This window comes from Hyperolius riggenbachi, chromosome 7 (genome assembly GCF_040937935.1).
Source record: "Hyperolius riggenbachi isolate aHypRig1 chromosome 7, aHypRig1.pri, whole genome shotgun sequence".
NCBI lineage: Eukaryota > Metazoa > Chordata > Amphibia > Anura > Hyperoliidae > Hyperolius > Hyperolius riggenbachi.
The window spans coordinates 317807628-317829370 of NC_090652.1; the positions used below are offsets into that span (position 1 = coordinate 317807628).

The 21743-nt window shown below is 48.7% G+C and overlaps 1 protein-coding gene across 1 annotated transcript; it reads right to left on the reverse strand.

The window, feature by feature from the left end:
- Nucleotides 1–615: 615 nt before the first annotated feature.
- UMPS (uridine monophosphate synthetase) lies at nucleotides 616–12915 on the reverse strand. Its single transcript, XM_068247131.1, has 6 exons — nucleotides 12737–12915; nucleotides 11849–12002; nucleotides 11090–11737; nucleotides 8668–8843; nucleotides 3343–3457; nucleotides 616–1074 (listed from the first exon to the last, which is right to left on the reverse strand). Exons 1-6 carry the CDS (start codon nucleotides 12869–12871, stop codon nucleotides 887–889), a joined length of 1416 nt encoding a protein of 471 aa, XP_068103232.1. The 5' UTR covers nucleotides 12872–12915; the 3' UTR covers nucleotides 616–886.
- Between the last annotated feature and the right edge of the window lie 8828 nt (nucleotides 12916–21743).

The window sequence follows — 21743 nt, forward strand, 5'->3', positions numbered from 1 at the left end:
CATTACTAGTAACAATCTCTCACCTCACCTTGTTCCAGCGGCGATTGCGATCTCCTCACTGCAGTCCTGCTGTCAGCCTCACTATACTGACCGGATTGGGTCCCGGGCTTGATGATGTCATCAAGCCGGGACTCGATCCGTTCGGCATAGTGTGGCTGACAGCGGGACTGCAGGGAGAGGATCGCGATTGCCGCAGGAACAAGGTGAGGTGAGAGATTGTTACTAGTAATGCTCCATGCTGCCTGATTGCAGCATGGAGGGGGTATTACAGAGGATCGGGCGGGGGGGGGGGGATGGGGAATAAAAAAAAAAATAAAAAAAAAAAAAATCGGAGACTCGGGAAGGGATGCCAGTATAGTGTAGTTAGGGGGAGGGAGGTTAATGAGCCCAGGAGCATGCTAGCACACCCGCTGTGCTCATTAAATGACAGCAACTTCTATTCACGTCGGGTGGCTTTCAGGAGCCACTTGCAACGATGTGAATATACTGTATACAGGATGTAAACTGGTTAAACCATGTAAATAGGTAACCTGTGGCCCGGACATTGTGCTGAACAGGTGGGGGGGGGGGGCACACCAGACCACCGAGGAAACAGAGACAGCGGCAACAACAGCATCTGCTGACATGATTTATTAAGGAAATGAAGATTTTGCATTACACCAGCTGCATGGCAGGAATGTTTCACCTTCACAGAAATGATTGACAAATATCGGCACAGCCAGGATGGGAGTGACAGGAGTGTTTCGTGCACAGTGCACACTTCTCCAGGAATTACTGTTGCTACATCTAGTGTCAGAGACCCTCTCCCCCCCGGGACCTCCAGAGGCTGGCTGCACCAAAACCTCCGACCCAGAGGGGGCAGCGCCTCCGCCACATCCAGAGCGCCTCACGTGGCCACGCCTTCCTCTCCTCCAATCCTGGACAGATAGGCCTCCCAGCCCGCCCTCCGATAGGTCTCCGCCTCCTCCAGCCGGCTGCTGGCAGACAGGATCCCCCGGCCCACAATGATGATGTCACATCCTTTGTTAGCAATGACATCATTCGGTGTCTGGTACTGCTGGCCGAGATTATCTCCTGCAAGGGAAATAAACACGGTGAGATGCCGGGTGTGTGGCGGCCTTAAGCCTTGTTCACATTACAAAACGATAGCGCTGGGCGATTTGGTGGACGCTTTAAAAGCTCTTTTCCCTGCGTTTTGCGCTTACAAAAGCGCTATTCTAAACGCTTTTGTGGAGCGATTATTACTTTCACTATCTCACGTCAGTCAGGAAGTGAACTCTTGGACCCGGAAATGAATAAATATAATGTATTTATTTATGAAAGCGCTGCGGAAATCGCTATACAAAGCGCTTTTTCAAGCCCTTTGCGATTTCTCTATACTTTCTATTGAACACAAACGCTCAGAAAACTGTGCAGGAGGCGGGTTTGCGATTCAGTAGAAAGCGCATCGCTCATGTGAGAACGCTCACATAAGCCACCATTGCACTAGCGCTTTGTAAAATCGCCAGTGCTTAAAAAAACAAAACAAAAGCGCTTATAGTGTAAGCAAGCCCTTAAAGTGTTCAGGGTCTTATATGGAAAGTGTGCTTAAAAGAAGTTCTAATCAGCCATGCAATATACTCATTTACCCTGTTCTAATATACCAGCAATCACACACAAACTAAACTGCTAAACTAGCCTGTACCCTGTCATTGGCTAAAAAGATCTGCAAAAGGACGATAAAGATTGCAGAAGAGAGACGGGAGGTAACATTTCAGAAGCACATTTTAAGCAGACAACACACTGCAACTAGTTAACGATCTGTATACACATTGAAGTAGGAATACTGTCTGTATTATAAAATGGAGGTGAACTCAACAACTATAAACTACAGATAGTTGCATAGGAGCTGGCAGTCTTGCCTTGCAGTGCTGGCATTCTAGGTTTTATCCTGGACACCATTTGCATGCAGTTTGTATGTTCTCCCCGTGTTTGTGGGGGTTTCTGCCAGGCACTCTGGTTTCCTCCCACATCCCAAAAACATACTTGATTGGTCTTAGACTGTGATAGGAAATGACACGGTGACTATGGTCCTCTGAGGACAGTCAGTGACAGGACTATGTACTCTGTAATGTGCTGCAGGAGATGACAGTGCTATATAAATACATAATAATAATATGGTAGGACATTATACTATGACTATGGTAGGATTAGAGTGTGAGCTCCTCTGAGGACAGTCAGTGACATGACTATGTACTCTGTAATGTGCTGCAGAAGATGTCAGTGCTATATAAATACATAATAATAATATGGTAGGACATTAGACTAGGACTATGGTAGCATTAGAGTGTGAGCTCCTCTGAGGACAGTCAGTGACATGGCTATGTACTCTGTAATGTGCTGCAGGAGATGTCAGTGCTATATAAATACATAATAATAATATGGTAGGACATTAGACTATGGCTATGGTAGGATTAGATTGTGAGCTCCTCTGAGGACAGTCAGTGACATGACTATGTACTCTGTAATGTGCTGCAGGAGATGTCAGTGCTATATAAATACATAATAATAATATGGTAGGACATTAGACTATGACTATGGTAGGATTAGAGTGTGAGCTCCTCTGAGGACAGTCAGTGACATGACTATGTACTCAGTAATGTGCTGCAGGAGATGTCAGTGCTATATAAATACATAATAATATGGTAGGACATTAGACTAGGACTATGGTAGGATTAGAGTGTGAGCTCCTCTGAGGACAGTCAGTGACATGACTATGTACTCTGCAATGTGCTGCAGAAGATGTCAGTGCTATATAAATACATAATAATAATATGGTAGGACATTAGACTATGACTATGGTAGGATTAGAGTGTGAGCTCCTCTGAGGACAGTCAGTGACATGACTATGTACTCAGTAATGTGCTGCAGGAGATGTCAGTGCTATATAAATACATAATAATATGGTAGGACATTAGACTATGACTATGGTAGGATTAGAGTGTGAGCTCCTCTGAGGACAGTCAGTGACATGACTATGTACTCTGTAATGTGCTGCAGAAGATGTCAGTGCTATATAAATACATAATAATAATATGGTAGGACATTAGACTAGGACTATGGTAGGATTAGATTGTGATCTCCTCTGAGGACAGTCAGTGACATGACTATGTACTCTGTAATGTGCTGCAGAAGATGTCAGTGCTATATAAATACATAATAATAATATGGTAGGACATTAGACTATGACTATGGTAGGATTAGAGTGTGAGCTCCTCTGAGGACAGTCAGTGACGCTCTGTTTATGTAATTATGAGGGAATTGCAGTACATACAGAACACATGCGTGGCGTTTGTCTCTCACCTCCTGGCTGCGTCTGGACGCCGGGCGTGAGGTGCAGGAATTCAGGTTTGTCGCTGACTTTGTGGCCACAGATGAACCCGAATACGAAGTCTGCGTGATCCTCGGCCAACTTTACCTGGACAGACATGGAGAAAATCGTTGTGGTGAGATTGTACAATCAGTTGTGCCATGTGCATGCAGCACAAGGGTCTTCCGATAGATTGTACCTAAAGGGTATCGTGCTACACTGAGGTAGGATCAAACAAGATTGTACAATCAAGATCTAAAGTCAAACTTATAACTCTAAAGGTACCTATACACTTGTTTGATTTTCCCAGCAGATTCGATTATGAAGGAGTCTACCAGAGATCGATAAAATGTGCTCCCCTAAACCAGCAAAGAGTTTTGCAGCAGAGGGGGGGGGGGGAGCACTATACACACCTGGCCCCTCCCACTTCCCTGATCTCGACAGTACAGCGCTGTCACTATACACACCTGGCCCCTCCCATTACCCTGATCATATGACAGTACAGCGCTGCCACTATACACACCTGGCCCCTCCCATTACCCTGATCACATGACAGTACAGCGCTGCCACTATACACACCTGGCCCCTCCCATTACCCTGATCACATGACAGTACAGCGCTGCCACTATACACACCTGGCCCCTCCCATTACCCTGATCACATGACAGTACAGCGCTGCCACTATACACACCTGGCCCCTCCCATTACCCTGATCACATGACAGTACAGCGCTGCCACTATACACACCTGGCCCCTCCCATTACCCTGATCATATGACAGTACAGCGCTGCCACTATACACACCTGGCCCCTCCCATTACCCTGATCACATGACAGTACAGCGCTGCCACTATACACACCTGGCTCCTCCCATTACCCTGATCACATGACAGTACAGCGCTGCCACTATACACACCTGGCTCCTCCCATTACCCTGATCACATGACAGTACAGCGCTGTCACTATACACACCTGGCCCCTCCCATTACCCTGATCATATGACAGTACAGCGCTGCCACTATACACACCTGGCCCCTCCCATTACCCTGATCACATGACAGTACAGCGCTGCCACTATACACACCTGGCTCCTCCCATTACCCTGATCACATGACAGTACAGCGCTGCCACTATACACACCTGGCCCCTCCCATTACCCTGATCACATGACAGTACAGCGCTGCCACTATACACACCTGGCTCCTCCCATTACCCTGATCACATGACAGTACAGCGCTGCCACTATACACACCTGGCCCCTCCCATTACCCTGATCACATGACAGTACAGCGCTGCCACTATACACACCTGGCTCCTCCCATTACCCTGATCACATGACAGTACAGCGCTGCCACTATACACACCTGGCCCCTCCCATTACCCTGATCACATGACAGTACAGCGCTGCCACTATACACACCTGGCCCCTCCCATTACCCTGATCACATGACAGTACAGCGCTGCCACTATACACACCTGGCTCCTCCCATTACCCTGATCACATGACAGTACAGCGCTGCCACTATACACACCTGGCTCCTCCCATTACCCTGATCACATGACAGTACAGCGCTGCCACTATACACACCTGGCTCCTCCCATTACCCTGATCACATGACAGTACAGCGCTGCCACTATACACACCTGGCCCCTCCCATTACCCTGATCACATGACAGTACAGCGCTGCCACTATACACACCTGGCCCCTCCCATTACCCTGATCACATGACAGTACAGCGCTGCCACTATACACACCTGGCCCCTCCCATTACCCTGATCACATGACAGTACAGCGCTGCCACTATACACACCTGGCCCCTCCCATTACCCTGATCATATGACAGTACAGCGCTGCCACTATACACACCTGGCCCCTCCCATTACCCTGATCACATGACAGTACAGCGCTGCCACTATACACACCTGGCTCCTCCCATTACCCTGATCACATGACAGTACAGCGCTGCCACTATACACACCTGGCCCCTCCCATTACCCTGATCACATGACAGTACAGCGCTGCCACTATACACACCTGGCCCCTCCCATTACCCTGATCATATGACAGTACAGCGCTGCCACTATACACACCTGGCTCCTCCCATTACCCTGATCACATGACAGTACAGCGCTGCCACTATACACACCTGGCCCCTCCCATTACCCTGATCACATGACAGTACAGCGCTGCCACTATACACACCTGGCCCCTCCCATTACCCTGATCACATGACAGTACAGCGCTGCCACTATACACACCTGGCCCCTCCCATTACCCTGATCACATGACAGTACAGCGCTGCCACTATACACACCTGGCCCCTCCCATTACCCTGATCACATGACAGTACAGCGCTGCCACTATACACACCTGGCCCCTCCCATTACCCTGATCATATGACAGTACAGCGCTGCCACTATACACACCTGGCCCCTCCCATCACCCTGATCACATGACAGTACAGCGCTGCCACTATACACACCTGGCTCCTCCCATTACCCTGATCACATGACAGTACAGCGCTGCCACTATACACACCTGGCCCCTCCCATTACCCTGATCATATGACAGTACAGCGCTGCCACTATACACACCTGGCTCCTCCCATTACCCTGATCACATGACAGTACAGCGCTGCCACTATACACACCTGGCCCCTCCCATTACCCTGATCACATGACAGTACAGCGCTGCCACTATACACACCTGGCCCCTCCCATTACCCTGATCACATGACAGTACAGCGCTGCCACTATACACACCTGGCCCCTCCCATTACCCTGATCACATGACAGTACAGCGCTGCCACTATACACACCTGGCTCCTCCCATTACCCTGATCACATGACAGTACAGCGCTGCCACTATACACACCTGGCCCCTCCCATTACCCTGATCATATGACAGTACAGCGCTGCCACTATACACACCTGGCTCCTCCCATTACCCTGATCACATGACAGTACAGCGCTGCCACTATACACACCTGGCTCCTCCCATTACCCTGATCACATGACAGTACAGCGCTGCCACTATACACACCTGGCTCCTCCCATTACCCTGATCACATGACAGTACAGCGCTGCCACTATACACACCTGGCCCCTCCCATTACCCTGATCACATGACAGTACAGCGCTGCCACTATACACACCTGGCCCCTCCCATTACCCTGATCACATGACAGTACAGCGCTGCCACTATACACACCTGGCCCCTCCCATTACCCTGATCATATGACAGTACAGCGCTGCCACTATACACACCTGGCTCCTCCCATTACCCTGATCACATGACAGTACAGCGCTGCCACTATACACACCTGGCTCCTCCCATTACCCTGATCACATGACAGTACAGCGCTGCCACTATACACACCTGGCCCCTCCCATTACCCTGATCATATGACAGTACAGCGCTGCCACTATACACACCTGGCTCCTCCCATTACCCTGATCACATGACAGTACAGCGCTGCCACTATACACACCTGGCCCCTCCCATTACCCTGATCACATGACAGTACAGCGCTGCCACTATACACACCTGGCCCCTCCCATTACCCTGATCACATGACAGTACAGCGCTGTCACTATACACACCTGGCCCCTCCCATTACCCTGATCATATGACAGTACAGCGCTGCCACTATACACACCTGGCCCCTCCCATTACCCTGATCACATGACAGTACAGCGCTGCCACTATACACACCTGGTTCCTCCCATTACCCTGATCACATGACAGTACAGCGCTGCCACTATACACACCTGGCTCCTCCCATTACCCTGATCACATGACAGTACAGCGCTGCCACTATACACACCTGGCTCCTCCCATTACCCTGATCACATGACAGTACAGCGCTGCCACTATACACACCTGGCTCCTCCCATTACCCTGATCACATGACAGTACAGCGCTGCCACTATACACACCTGGCTCCTCCCATTACCCTGATCACATGACAGTACAGCGCTGCCACTATACACACCTGGCTCCTCCCATTACCCTGATCACATGACAGTACAGCGCTGCCACTATACACACCTGGCTCCTCCCATTACCCTGATCACATGACAGTACAGCGCTGCCACTATACACACCTGGCTCCTCCCATTACCCTGATCACATGACAGTACAGCGCTGCCACTATACACACCTGGCCCCTCCCATTACCCTGATCACATGACAGTACAGCGCTGCCACTATACACACCTGGCTCCTCCCATTACCCTGATCACATGACAGTACAGCGCTGCCACTATACACACCTGGCCCCTCCCATTACCCTGATCATATGACAGTACAGCGCTGCCACTATACACACCTGGCTCCTCCCATTACCCTGATCACATGACAGTACAGCGCTGCCACTATACACACCTGGCCCCTCCCATTACCCTGATCATATGACAGTACAGCGCTGCCACTATACACACCTGGCTCCTCCCATTACCCTGATCACATGACAGTACAGCGCTGCCACTATACACACCTGGCCCCTCCCATCACCCTAATGACATCAGTGATGCAGGTGAGGAGGTCAGTGAGGTCACTGCACACCCTGAGGGGTGCTAATTGTAGTCAATTGTTGCCATGTATGTATACACGATGTATAAATAAGAGTATTTAAAAAAGATGTATAATAAAAGAGCATTTAAAACATTCAGCAAAGTTGGAGTTTCTGGACAGGGCTGTGGCGATAGTACTCCAAACAAAGTTAACAGAACTCTTTGGCCCCATTTCCACTTGTGCTGCCACCCTTTTCCATCATCTACCGCTGTGGGGATTTGCACGCGTCATCCGAAAAAATGCAGCCAGACATATTCCCTTCACTTTTACAATAAGGCTGTTTAGCTATTGCAGAATTCTCTCCGCCCTCCCCCCCCCCTCCCCCCCCCTCCCCCGAGCATTCTAGGAAACCAGATATTTTTTTCCGGCTTTAGAACTCTCAGAAACAAACATTCCGCGGAGATCACCTGACCGGACTGAAGATATCGCCACCGGGGATACATTTCAGAAGGTAAAATCGGGAAGAATAATTTTTTTTTACAATAGGCAAACATTGACAATCTATAAATGAATATTGAAAAAAAAAAAAAATCTATAGTTCTACTCTCGCTGTCTTACGCATATTCTGTGTTCTGTGGGGACCCCCCGGATCACAGACCCCCCCCAATAAATGCTCTGCCCCGTTGGAGCGTCACCCATGTGGGGAGTGAATTCATTAGTGCATACAGAGGGAGGCTGGCTGCTCCCGTCCAATAGCATCAGGGGGCGTGTACCATGTGACGCCTCCCCCTTCTGTACTCACCGCAGCCTTAGTGTAGTCTCCAGTGGCGAGGGAGCCCTGAGAACTCATCTCTGCTATCACCAGACAGCCTCTACCCAATGCTCCGCCCACCGCCTGCAGGCCTTGCACCACTCCAGGCCCCGGAACCGCGTGGGCGTTCACCACATCCGCCCACGAGGAGATCTTGTAGAGACCGCCTGCAAAACAGAGTCAGGACCAATCAGCATCACTGACATAAGAGTAGATTACAGCCAATTCTGGGAGTCCGGCGTCTACAGCAGCTGCGAATGACGATCAGAAGAGGAGTCCAGTAAAGGCCGTTCACACCGGGGAGCTATTCAGGTTATTTGAATTGCTGGCGATCGCTTGTGCATTAAAAAAGCGCTAGTGTAATGTATAGCATATGGCAGTGAAACTCAGAAATGCGGTGCATGCAGCGGCTTTTACGCGATTTTGGAGCGATCGCGGTTCAATTGTTAAAAAAAAAAGTGAATCGTGATCGCTCAAAAATCGTGTTTGTACGCAAAAAAAAAAAAAACAAAATCACTCTGCAAAACGCTAGCCATTTAGCTAGCGTTTTGCAATCCCCAGTGTGAATGGGGCCTTAAAGTGCATAAGAGGTGACATGTGACAGGATTAGATAAATGTGTATGTACAGGGAAAAACCATTAATAAACAGGCTGTTTTACTTGTTTTATTTTGCTGCCCGAGTTAATTTTTAGGCATGCAAGTGACAGCTTTTCTGTCTTGTGGTACCTTATGGGGAATATAGTAAACATCACCGATAAATTACAGCCATACAAGTATTCTTGGCAAAACACAACTGACAGCAGGGAGAGATAAAAAGTTCAATAGTTCATGAATTTTCATTCAGGGACACTTAATAGGCTGCTACTGAGCAGGGCTGTGGAGTCGGAGTCAGAGCAATTTTGAGTTCCTGGAGTCGGTGGTTTCATAAACTAGGGATTTGGAGTCTGAGGATTTTTGTACCGACTCCACAGCCCTGCTATTGAGCAGAGACAACAAAACATTCATTCTACTTGGTAAATGTTTAAAGGGGAACTGAAGAGAGAGGTATATGGAGGCTGCCATGTTTATTTCCTTTTAAGCAATACCAGTTGCCTGGCAGCCCCGCTGATCCTCTGCCTCTAATACTATTAGCCAGAGACCCTAAACAAGCATGCAGCAGATCAGGTGTTTCTGACATTATTGTCAGATCTGACAAGACTAGCTGCATGCCTGTTTCTGGTGTTATTCAGACACTACTGCAGCCAAACAGACCAGCAGGGCTGCCAGGCAACTGGTATTGATTAAAAGGAAATAAAGATGGCAGCCTCCGTATACCTCTTACTTCAGTTCCCCTTTAAAGGAGAGCTGTAGTGAGAGTTATATGAAGGCTGCCATATTTTATTTCCATTTAAGTAATACCAGTTGCCTGGCTGTCCTGCTGATCCTCTGCTTCTAATACTATTAGCCATAGCCAGTGAACAAGCATGCAGCAGATCAGGTGTTTCCGACATTGTCAGATCTGGCAATATCTTGTCATGCTTGTTTCAGATGTGATTCAGACACTACTTCAGCTGAATAGATCAGCAGGGCTGCCAGGCAATTGGTATTACTTATAAGGAAATAAATATGGCAGATTCCATATATCTCTCACGACAGTTCTACTTTAAATATAAAATAAAACCTGTGATATCTAAAACAAAAACAAAAAAAAAAAAAAAACAAAAAAAAAAAAAGGAGGGGATATATACAATTGTTTATCTTAGTTTATTTTCACCTCTGGCTCACTTTAAAGAGAATCTGTAACGAAAAAACAAAACACCCCTCTGTGGGATACTTACCTGGGGAGGGGAGAAGCCTCCAGTTCCTAATAAGGCTCCACCCATCCTCTTCACCCTCCGGGATCCAGCGCTGGCAGCCCCTGAAAACACAGTGCGAGTCGCCTGCGCAGTACAGCGGACCCGATCAGGCTCAGCCATTTCCCCCAGAGCCCATCAGAAATCCACTACTGCGCTGACACAGGGAAGGTAAATATTTATATTATCGCTGTTCAGGGGCTGCCAGCACTGAATCCCGGAGGGGGAGGAGGCCTTGTTAGGATCCAGAGGCTCCACCCCTCCTAGGGTAAGTATCCCCCAGGGGTGCCAATTTGGTTACAGATTCTCTTTAAGGCCTTTTACCAATAGTAGCGTTTTGTGATCCGACCAATTGCGGTTCTTCAGAACGAATGGAAGCGCACATTTCCATTACTGCGATGCGTTTGCAACGGGATTTTTCACAATCGTTGTGCCCGCTGCATTTCTCTTGCACTTGAGCTCCTATACAAAGTACAGGAAATCACACAGCAATTGCGACGTTTTGCAACTTTCTTTAGCAACGGTTTAGCGCGAGGAGCGGTTGGCGCACGCGGCGGAGGAGGGAAGATGGGGATTGTTACCTTCGTATTGGTGCTTCACCGTGTGTCCAATATCGGCAAACTTCCGATCTTCAAATATCAAGAAGTCGTGTTGATTGGCCAGAGTCCGCAGCTGGGAGGCGACATTAGGGGTGAAGTCCGCCAGAATGTCCACATGGGTCTTCAGCATGCAGATGGAGGGTCCCAGCTCTGCTGCCAGCTGAAGAAGCTCCGCTGAGTCCGTAACGTCGGCAGAAACACACAGATTGCTCCTCTTCTTCTCCATGATGCGGAGGAGCCGCCCAGCCAGCGGGTGGGTCCCGGGCAGAGAGGCGCGGGAGGAGTAGCTCAGGGCAGGGGCGGGTTTCTCCAGTGGGCAGGAGACCTGATTCTCCAGGATGAACCTTCGGACGTTCTCCACCGTCTCGGCGTCCACCTTCCCCAGCGGCTGCAGCAGCTCCAGGATTTGTGTGAGAGTCACCAGAGGGTGCAGCTTTATGCCATTCTGTGCCAGCCACTCCCGGCCACCCTGCTCTCTGTCCACCAGCACAATGGCGTCTGACACCTTCAGCCCCTCGCGCCTCAACACCTCCGCCGTCTCCAGGATGCTGGCGCCACTCGTCACCACATCTTCTATGATCAGACAGGTCTCCCCGGGGACAATCGTTCCTTCAATCAGCTTCTTGGTCCCTGAAAGATGACAGAGGATGAGAGACGTGATGGAGAGACCATGAGAGACGCCCGCCCTACACAATTCAAAGGATGACCAATTGTCACGAGACCGCCACACAATCCGCTCACCATAGTCCTTGGCCTCCTTGCGGCGGATCAGCATGGGCACCTGATATTTGGAGCAGATAATGGTGGCGAGGGGCAGCGCGGTGTACGGAACGCCACACACGGAGCTGAACTGAGCGCCGACATTCTGAGAGGTCTGGTGGAGAAGATCCGCGACCTGCAGGGGGCGACACTCAGAATGAGGCAACACTGACAGCAAAATGTGAGAAACAGAAAACAGCTCTTCAAGCCCCTCCCTATTACTTGTTCCCACCGACTCCCCACAGGCAGTATCCACCCTCTTACTGATGCCCTAACACTCCCCTACCTGATTTACACTACCATGTAATGACTTCCACCCCCATTACAACCACCACACACAAATCATCATGAAACTGTACCCACCACCATCCTGCCCAGAGTCCCTTACCCCCCTCTACTTCCATGGATCTGTTCTAAATCCCCTCGACTGTGCTGTACCCCTCCCCCTACTCACTATTCTTCCACACCATGCTGCTCCACATCTGCTCTGTCCTCAATGCTGTGCTCCCCCCCCCCCCCGGTGCTGCTCACCTTCCTAACCACCTGCCCTCCATGCCGCTCCACATCTACTTCATCAATGCTGAACCCATCCCCCACGGTGCTGCTCACCTTCCTACCACCAAATGCTGCTCTTCATCTGCCCCTCCCCCTACTGTGCTGCTCACTTTCCTAACATCATCACCTGCCCTCCAGTCTGCTCCTTCCTCAATGCTGTACCCTCCCCCACTGTGCTGCTCACCTTCCTACCACCAAATGCTGCTCCTCATCTGCCCCTACTGTGCTGCTCACCTTCCTAACATCATCACCTGCCCTCCACTATGCCCCTCCCTCCCCCGTGCTGCTCCCCTCGCCAGGCTGCGCCCCTCCTACCCGGGTGAGGAGCTCCGGATGGGACACGATGACCCGCAGGTCGCAGTAGACGGGGCTGATGACGCCGCTCTTCAGCTGGAAGCAGCCGAATTTCAGCGCCGCAACCCGGTGCAGCTCCACCGCCAGTTCCTCCATGTGTAACACGTGCCTGCTGCTTCCGGCGCACACACTGCGCGTCACCCGTCCGCCGCCAGAGGGAGCCCGAGAGCCAAAGACTCTCCTTTATGCAGAAACTGAGAGCCGCCGCCAGAGGGAGCCCGAGAGAGGAAATTCTCAATGCAGAGCTTGAGAGCCGCCGCCAGAGGGAGCCCAAGAATAAAATAACCTCCACAATGCAGAGGCTGAAAACCGTCTCTGGCAAAGCACCAAAAACGCAGCACACAGGGCTCTATTCATAAAACTTTCCCGCAAGTTTTCCGCTCAAAGGGTATCATTCATAAACAGGCTGGGCTCTATTCATAAAAAAGATGTGGCGAAAAAACTCCTGGAGGGAAAATACCGCAGCGGTATTTTAGACTTCTGGGGCAGTGTTGCCAACTCATCCCTTTAATTACTGACACTTAGGAATTATACAGATTACGTGGCTAGGTAGATGCAGTTAAGACACTGATTATGTGTAAATAGCCCCAGAACCTGTATAACTTAGATGTGTCAGTAATTAAAGGGATGAGTTGGCAACACTGTTCTGGGGTGGTCATTAAAAAAAATCTTGAAAGCTGCGATCGCAGAGCGGAGATCTCCCGCTGAAAGCTGGCGGTAAGCTGTCGGAAGGCATGCGGAAACACTTCAGCCGGCAGAGTCCCTCCGTGCGCTGCTCTCTCTGGGAGGTCTGTCCCATTCACTTGTATGTAATCCGCAAAATCAGAGGAAGCGGTATTTCCCGTCCACATACCGCTTCCTCTAATCTTTATGAATGGCCATTTTGTTACTTTTTCTAGATAAATCTAGAAATACACTGGAGAAGGCGGAAATTTCTCGCTCTGCTGGGGGATTGTAGATTTTCATGCGGGAACAGCTTTTATGAATGCCCACTTTGCTAAATGGACGGGAAAATCCGCTGTTTTGAGCGGAAAACTTGCGGTAAGGTTTTATGAATAGAGCCCGCTGTCGGTAGTGCGGGAAAACACCGTTCTTCTCCGCAACCGGTAATTAAGACTTCTGGGGGCTCTATTCATAAAACTTCTGAGGGCTCTATTCATAAAACTTCTGAGTCGGAAAAAATCCTGGAGGTAAAATACCGCAGCGGTATTTTACACTTCTGGGTGGTCATTCAAAAAAATCTTGCCAGCTGCGATGCAAGAGCGGAGATCTCCCGCTGAAAGCTGGCGGTAAGCTGTCGGAAGGCATGCGGAAACACTTCAGCCGGCAGAGTCCCTCCGTGCACTGCTCTCTCTGGGAGGTCTGTCCCATTCACTTGTATGTAATCTGCAAAATCAGAGGAAGCGGTATTTCCCGTCCACATACCGCTTCCTCTAATCTTTATGAATGGCCATTTTGTTACTTTTTTCTAGATAAATCTAGAAAAACACTGGAGAAGGCGGAAATTTCTCGCTCTGCAGGGGGATTGTAGATTTTCATGCGGGAACAGCTTTTATGAATGCCCACTTTGCTAAATGGACGGGAAAATCCGCTGTTTTGAGCGGAAAACTTGCGGTAAGGTTTTATGAATAGAGCCCTGGGTGGCCATTCATAAAGAAGTCTGCCTGTTGCGGAAGAAGTGCGGAGGTTTTCTGGAGGAAGCTGGCGGCAGCGTGGCGGAAGACATGCGGAAACTTAAAAGCTGCCCGATTCCCTCCCTGCGCTGCTCTGTCTGATGCTGCTTGGGAGGTCCCTCCCATTCATTTATATGTATTCCGCCCGCCTATCGCTACTGTCGAGCAAGCGGTATTTTACTTCCGGATACCGCTTGCTCTAATCTTTATGAATGGATGTGTTTGTTACTTTTTCTAGATTAATCTAGAAAAACTCCGCACAAGGCGGAAATGTATCGCTCTGTCAGCTTTTCATGCGGAAAGAGCCTTTATGAATGGGGCTTATGCTGAGTGGTCGGGAAAGTCACCGGTGTTAAGCATTTCCGCATGCGGAAATGCTTTATGAATGATACCCAAAACAGCGGACTTTCCCGACCATTTATCCAAGTGGGGATTCATAAAAGCTGTTCACGCATGAAAATCTACAATCCCCCAGCAGAGCGAGAAATTTCCGCCTTCTTCAGTGTATTTCTAGATTTATCTAGAAAAAGTAACAAAATGGCCATTCATAAAGATTAGAGGAAGCGATATGTGGACGGGAAATACCGCTTCCTCTGATTTTGCGGATTACATACAAGTGAATGGGACAGACCTCCCAGAGAGAGCAGCGCACGGAGGGACTCTGCCGGCTGAAGTGTTTCCGCATGCCATCCGACACCTTACCGCCAGCTTTCAGCGGGAGATCTCCGCTCTTGCATCGCAGCTTTCAAGATTTTTTTGAATGACCGTTGCGGTATTTTACCTCCAGGAGTTTTTTCGCCACATCTTTTTTATGAATAGAGCCCACAGTGAAATGACGGGAGGGGGAAAAAACCGCACAAAAGCACAAAACGCTTGCGTTTGTGTTTTTGTTTTTAGGTGAAAGGCCTGGTGCACACCAAAAACCGCTAGCAGATCCGCAAAATGCTAGCAGATTTTGAAACGCTTTTTGTTATTTTTCTATGGCGTTTTGCTAGCGCTTTGCGGATTGCTGCAGCGGATTTCAGTATAGTACATTTCATATATTGGGCTCTATTCTCAAAGAGCCAAAAGTACCGCAAAATTTTAGCGCTAAATTCCCGCCAGCGGTAAACTCCGCATTTTTTTCAGCATTCACTAACATTTTCCGCATGTTTGCCGCATGCGGGAAAAAAGATGCGGAAACAGGCATTATTCATGCGGGAATCATGCGGTAAAAAGGACGCATGAAAAAGTGTTTAAAAAAAAAAAGTTAAAGTCCAGCAAGCACAGCCCTTAAGCCTCCACACTTCATTAAAGTCAATGGGATGCGGAATATATCACCTACTACTTGTAGGTGATAAAAATTCGGTAATTAACGAAGAAATGATGCGCCTGAACATCTTTGAGAATTGATCTTTTATTGCGGAAAATACCGACTTTTGCGGAAATTTTACCGCATGAATCCCGCACTTTTATCACACTTTTTCCGCATGCGGAAAAAACATGCGGAACATTTTGAGAATTCCAACTTGCCGGTATTTTGGGTGCAAACTTCCCGCATGTACTTTACCGCATGCGGGGAGTCTTTGAGAATAGAGCCCAATGTTACAGTAAAGCTGTTACTGAACAGCTTCTGTAACAAAAACGCCGGCAAAACTGCTCTGAACTGCCGTTTTTAAGAGCGGTTTGCGTTTTTCCTATACTTAACATTGAGGCAGAAACGCATCCGCAATCCAAAAAATGCCTCACCCCGGGAGGATTCGTTTCTGCAAAACGCCTCCCGCTCTGGTGTGAACCACCCCATTGAGATACATTGACCAAGCGGATCCGCAGCCGCAAGTGGCTGCAGAAACGCTGGAAAAGCCGCTCGGTGTGCACCAGCCCTGAATGAGGCCTCATTTTCCACTTGTATCTGTGCAAACAATACTATGCATGTGTGATCACCAGGGGGCCAGACAGCCATCAAAACAATACTATGCATGTGTGATCACCAGGGGGCCAGACAGCCATCAAAACAACACTATGCATGTGTGATCACCAGGGGGCCAGACAGCCATCAAAACAATACTATGCATTTGTGATCACCAGGGGGGCAGACAGCCATCAAAACAATACTATGCATGTGTGATCACCAGGGAGCCAGACAGCCATCAAAACAATACTATGCATGTGTGATCACCAGGGGGGCAGACAGCCATCAAAACAATACTATGCATGTGTGATCACCGGGGGACCAGACAGCCATCAAAACAATACTGTGCATGTGTGATCACCGGGGGACCAGACAGCCATCAAAACAATACTGTGCATGTGTGATCACCGGGGGACCAGACAGCCATCAAAACAATACTATGCATGTGTGATCACCGGGGGGCCAGACAGCCATCAAAACAATACTATGCATGTGTGATCACCAGGGAGCCAGACAGCCATCAAAACAATACTATGCATGTGTGATCACCAGGGGGGCAGACAGCCATCAAAACAATACTATGCATGTGTGATCACCAGGGGGGCCAGACAGCCATCAAAACAATAATATGCATGTGTGATCACCGGGGGACCAGACAGCCATCAAAACAATACTGTGCATGTGTGATCACCAGGAGACCTGACAGCCATGAAAACAATACTGTGCATGTGTGATCACCAGGAGACCAGAAAGCCATCAAAACAATACTATGCATGTGTGATCACCAGGGGACCAGACAGCCATCAAAACACTACTATGCATGTGTGATCACCAAGGGGGCAGACAGCCATCAAAACAATACTATGCATGTGTGATCACCAGGGGGCCAGGCAGCCATCAAAACAATACTATGCATGTGTGATCACCAGGGGGGCAGACAGCCATCAAAACAATACTATGCATGTGTGATCACCAGGAGACTAGACAGCCATCAAAACAATACTATGCATGTGTGATCACCAGGGGGCCAGACAGCCATCAAAACAATACTATGCATGTGTGATCACCAGGGGACCAGACAGCCATCAAAACAATACTATGCATGTGTGATCACCAGGAGACTAGACAGCCATCAAAACAATACTATGCATGTGTGATCACCAGGGGGCCAGACAGCCATCAAAACAATACTATGCATGTGTGATCACCAGGGGGGCAGACAGCCATCTAAACAATACTATGCATGTGTGATCACCGGGGGACCAGACAGCCATCAAAACAATACTGTGCATGTGTGGTCACCAGGGGGCCAGACAGCCATCAAAACAATACTGTGCATGTGTGATCACCAGGGGACCAGACAGCCATCAAAACAATACTATGCATGTGTGATCACCAGGGGACCAGACAGCCATCAAAACAATACTATGCATGTGTGATCACCAGGGGACCAGACAGCCATCAAAACAATACTATGCATGTGTGATCACCAGGGGGCCAGACAGCCATCAAAACAATACTATGCATGTGTGATCACCAGGGGGCCAGACAGCCATCAAAACAATACTATGCATGTGTGATCACCAGGGGGCCAGACAGCCATCAAAACAATACTATGCATGTGTGATCACCAGGGTGGCCAGACAGCCATCAAAACAATACTATGCATGTGTGATCATTAGGGGGCCAGACAGCCATCAAAACAATACTGTGCATATTTGATCACCAGTGGACCAGACAGCCATCAAAATAATACTATCCATGTGTGATCACCAGGGGGGCAGACAGCCATCAAAACAATACTATGCATGTGTGATCACCAGGGGAACAGACAGCCATCAAAACAATACTATGAATGTGTGATCACCAGGGGACCAGACAGCCATCAAAACAATACGATGCATGTGTGATCACCAGTGGACAAGACAGCCATCAAAACAATACTGTGCATGTGTGATCACCAGGGGGGCAGACAGCCATCAAAACAATAGTATGCATGTGTGATCATCAGGGGGGCAGACAGCCATCAAAACAATACTATGCATGTGTGATCACCGGGGGACCGGACAGCCATCAAAACAATACTGTGCATGTGTGGTCACCAGGGGGCCAGACAGCCATCAAAACAATACTGTGCATGTGTGATCACCAGGGGACCAGACAGCCATCAAAACAATACTATGCATGTGTGATCACCAGGGGACCAGACAGCCATCAAAACAATACTATGCATGTGTGATCACCAGGGGGCCAGACAGCCATCAAAACAATACTATGCATGTGTGATCACCAGGGGGGCAGACAGCCATCAAAACAATACTATGCATGTGTGATCACCAGGGGGCCAGACAGCATTCAAAACAATACTATGCATGTGTGATCACCAGGGGGCCAGACAGCCATCAAAACAATACTATGCATGTGTGATCATCAGGGGGCCAGACAGTCATCAAAACAATACTGTGCATATTTGATCATTAGTGGACCAGACAGCCATCAAAATAATACTATCCATGTGTGATCACCAGGGGGGCAGACAGCCATCAAAACAATACTATGCATGTGTGATCACCAGGGGGCCAGACAGCATTCAAAACAATACTATGCATGTGTGATCACCAGGGGGCCAGACAGCCATCAAAACAATACTATGCATGTGTGATCACCAGGGGACCAGACAGCCATCAAAACAATACTATGCATGTGTGATCACCAGGGGGCCAGACAGCCATCAAAACAATACTATGCATGTGTGATCACCAGGGGGGCAGACAGCCATCAAAACAATACTATGCATGTGTGATCACCAGGGGAACAGACAGCCATCAAAACAATACTATGAATGTGTGATCACCAGGGGACCAGACAGCCATCAAAACAATACTATGCATGTGTGATCACCAGTGGACAAGACAGCCATCAAAACAATACTGTGCATGTGTGATCACCAGGGGACCAAACAGCCATCAAAACAATACTGTGCATATGTGATCACCAGGGGACCAGACAGCCATCAAAACAATACTGTGCATGTGTGATCACCAGGGGGGCAGACAGCCATCGAAACAATACTATGAATATGTGATCACCAGGGGACCAGACAGCCATCAAAACAATACTATGCATGTGTGATCACCAGCCGACCAGACAGCCATCAAAACAATACTATGCATGTGTGATCATCAGGGGACCAGACAGCCATCAAAACAATACTGTGCATGTGTGATCACCGGGGGACCAGACAGCCATCAAAACAATACTATGCATGTGTGATCACCGGGGGACCAGACAGCCATCAAAACAATACTATGCATGTGTGATCACCGGGGGACCAGACAGCCATCAAAACAATACTGTGCATGTGTGATCACCAGGAGACCTGACAGCCATCAAAACAATACTATGCATGTGTGATCACCAGGAGACCAGACAGCCATTAAAACAATACTATGCATGTGTGATCACCAGGGGACCAGACAGCCATCAAAACAATACTGTACATGTGTGATCACCAGGGAACCAGACAGCCATCAAAACAATACTGTGCATGTGTGATCACCAGGGGACCAGACAGCCATCAAAACAATACTGTGCATGTGTGATCACCAGGGGACCAGACAGCCATCAAAACAATACTATGCATGTGTGATCACCAGTGGATCAGACAGCCATCAAAACAACACTATGCATGTGTGATCACCGGGGGACCAGACAGCCATCAAAACAATACTATGCATGTGTGATCACCAGGAGACCTGACAGCCATCAAAACAATACTATGCATGTGTGATCACCAGGGGACCAGACAGCCATCAAAACAATACTATGCAATGTGTGATCACCAGGGGACCAGACAGCCATCAAAACAATACTATGCATGTGTGATCACCAGTGGACCAGACAGCCATCAAAACAATACTATGCATGTGTGATCACCGGGGGACCAGACAGCCATCAAAACAATACTATGCATGTGTGATCAGCATGGGACCAGACAGCCATCAAAACAATACTATGCATGTGTGATCACCAGGAGGCCAGGCAGCCATCAAAACAATACTATGCATGTGTGATCACCAGGAGGCCAGACAGCCATCAAAACAATACTATGCATGTGTGATCACCGGGGGACCAGACAGCCATCAAAACAATACTATGCATGTGTGATCACCGGGGGACCAGACAGCCATCAAAACAATACTATGCATGTGTGATCACCAGGAGACCTGACAGCCATCAAAACAATACTATGCATGTGTGATCACCAGGAGACCAGACAGCCATTAAAACAATACTATGCATGTGTGATCACCAGGGGACCAGACAGCCATCAAAACAATACTGTGCATGTGTGATCACAAGGGGACCAGACAGCCATCAAAACAATACTATGCATGTGTGATCACCGGGGGACCAGACAGCCATCAAAACAATACTATGCATGTGTGATCACCGGGGGACCAGACAGCCATCAAAACAATACTATGCATGTGTGATCACCAGGAGACCTGACAGCCATCAAAACAATACTATGCATGTGTGATCACCAGGAGACCAGAGAGCCATTAAAACAATACTATGCATGTGTGATCACCAGGGGACCAGACAGCCATCAAAACAATACTATGCATGTGTGATCACCAGGAGACCTGACAGCCATCAAAACAATACTATGCATGTGTGATCACCAGGAGACCAGACAGCCATTAAAACAATACTATGCATGTGTGATCACCAGGAGGCCAGGCAGCCATCAAAACAATACTATGCATGTGTGATCACCGGGGGACCAGACAGCCATCAAAACAATACTATGCATGTGTGATCACCGGGGGACCAGACAGCCATCAAAACAATACTATGCATGTGTGATCACCAGGAGACCTGACAGCCATCAAAACAATACTATGCATGTGTGATCACCAGGAGACCAGACAGCCATTAAAACAATACTATGCATGTGTGATCACCAGGGGACCAGACAGCCATCAAAACAATACTGTGCATGTGTGATCACCAGGGAACCAGACAGCCATCAAAACAATACTGTGCATGTGTGATCACAAGGGGACCAGACAGCCATCAAAACAATACTGTGCATGTGTGATCACCAGGGGACCAGACAGCCATCAAAACAATACTATGCATGTGTGATCACCAGTGGATCAGACAGCCATCAAAACAACACTATGCATGTGTGATCACCGGGGGACCAGACAGCCATCAAAACAATACTATGCATGTGTGATCACCAGGGGACCAGACAGCCATCAAAACAATACTATGCAATGTGTGATCACCAGGGGACCAGACAGCCATCAAAACAATACTATGCATGTGTGATCACCAGTGGACCAGACAGCCATCAAAACAATACTATGCATGTGTGATCACCGGGGGACCA

Coding starts and splice junctions, on each gene's coding strand:
- UMPS (XM_068247131.1), bottom strand. CDS start 12,871: ATGGAGGAACTGGCGGTGGAGCTGCACCGGGTTGCGGCGCTGAAATTC. Junction 8,844..11,089: donor GGTGAAGCACCAATACGAAG/GTAACAATCCCC, acceptor TCTGTTTTGCAG/GCGGTCTCTACAAGATCTCC. Junction 3,458..8,667: donor GAGACTACACTAAGGCTGCG/GTGAGTACAGAA, acceptor ATGTCTGTCCAG/GTAAAGTTGGCCGAGGATCA.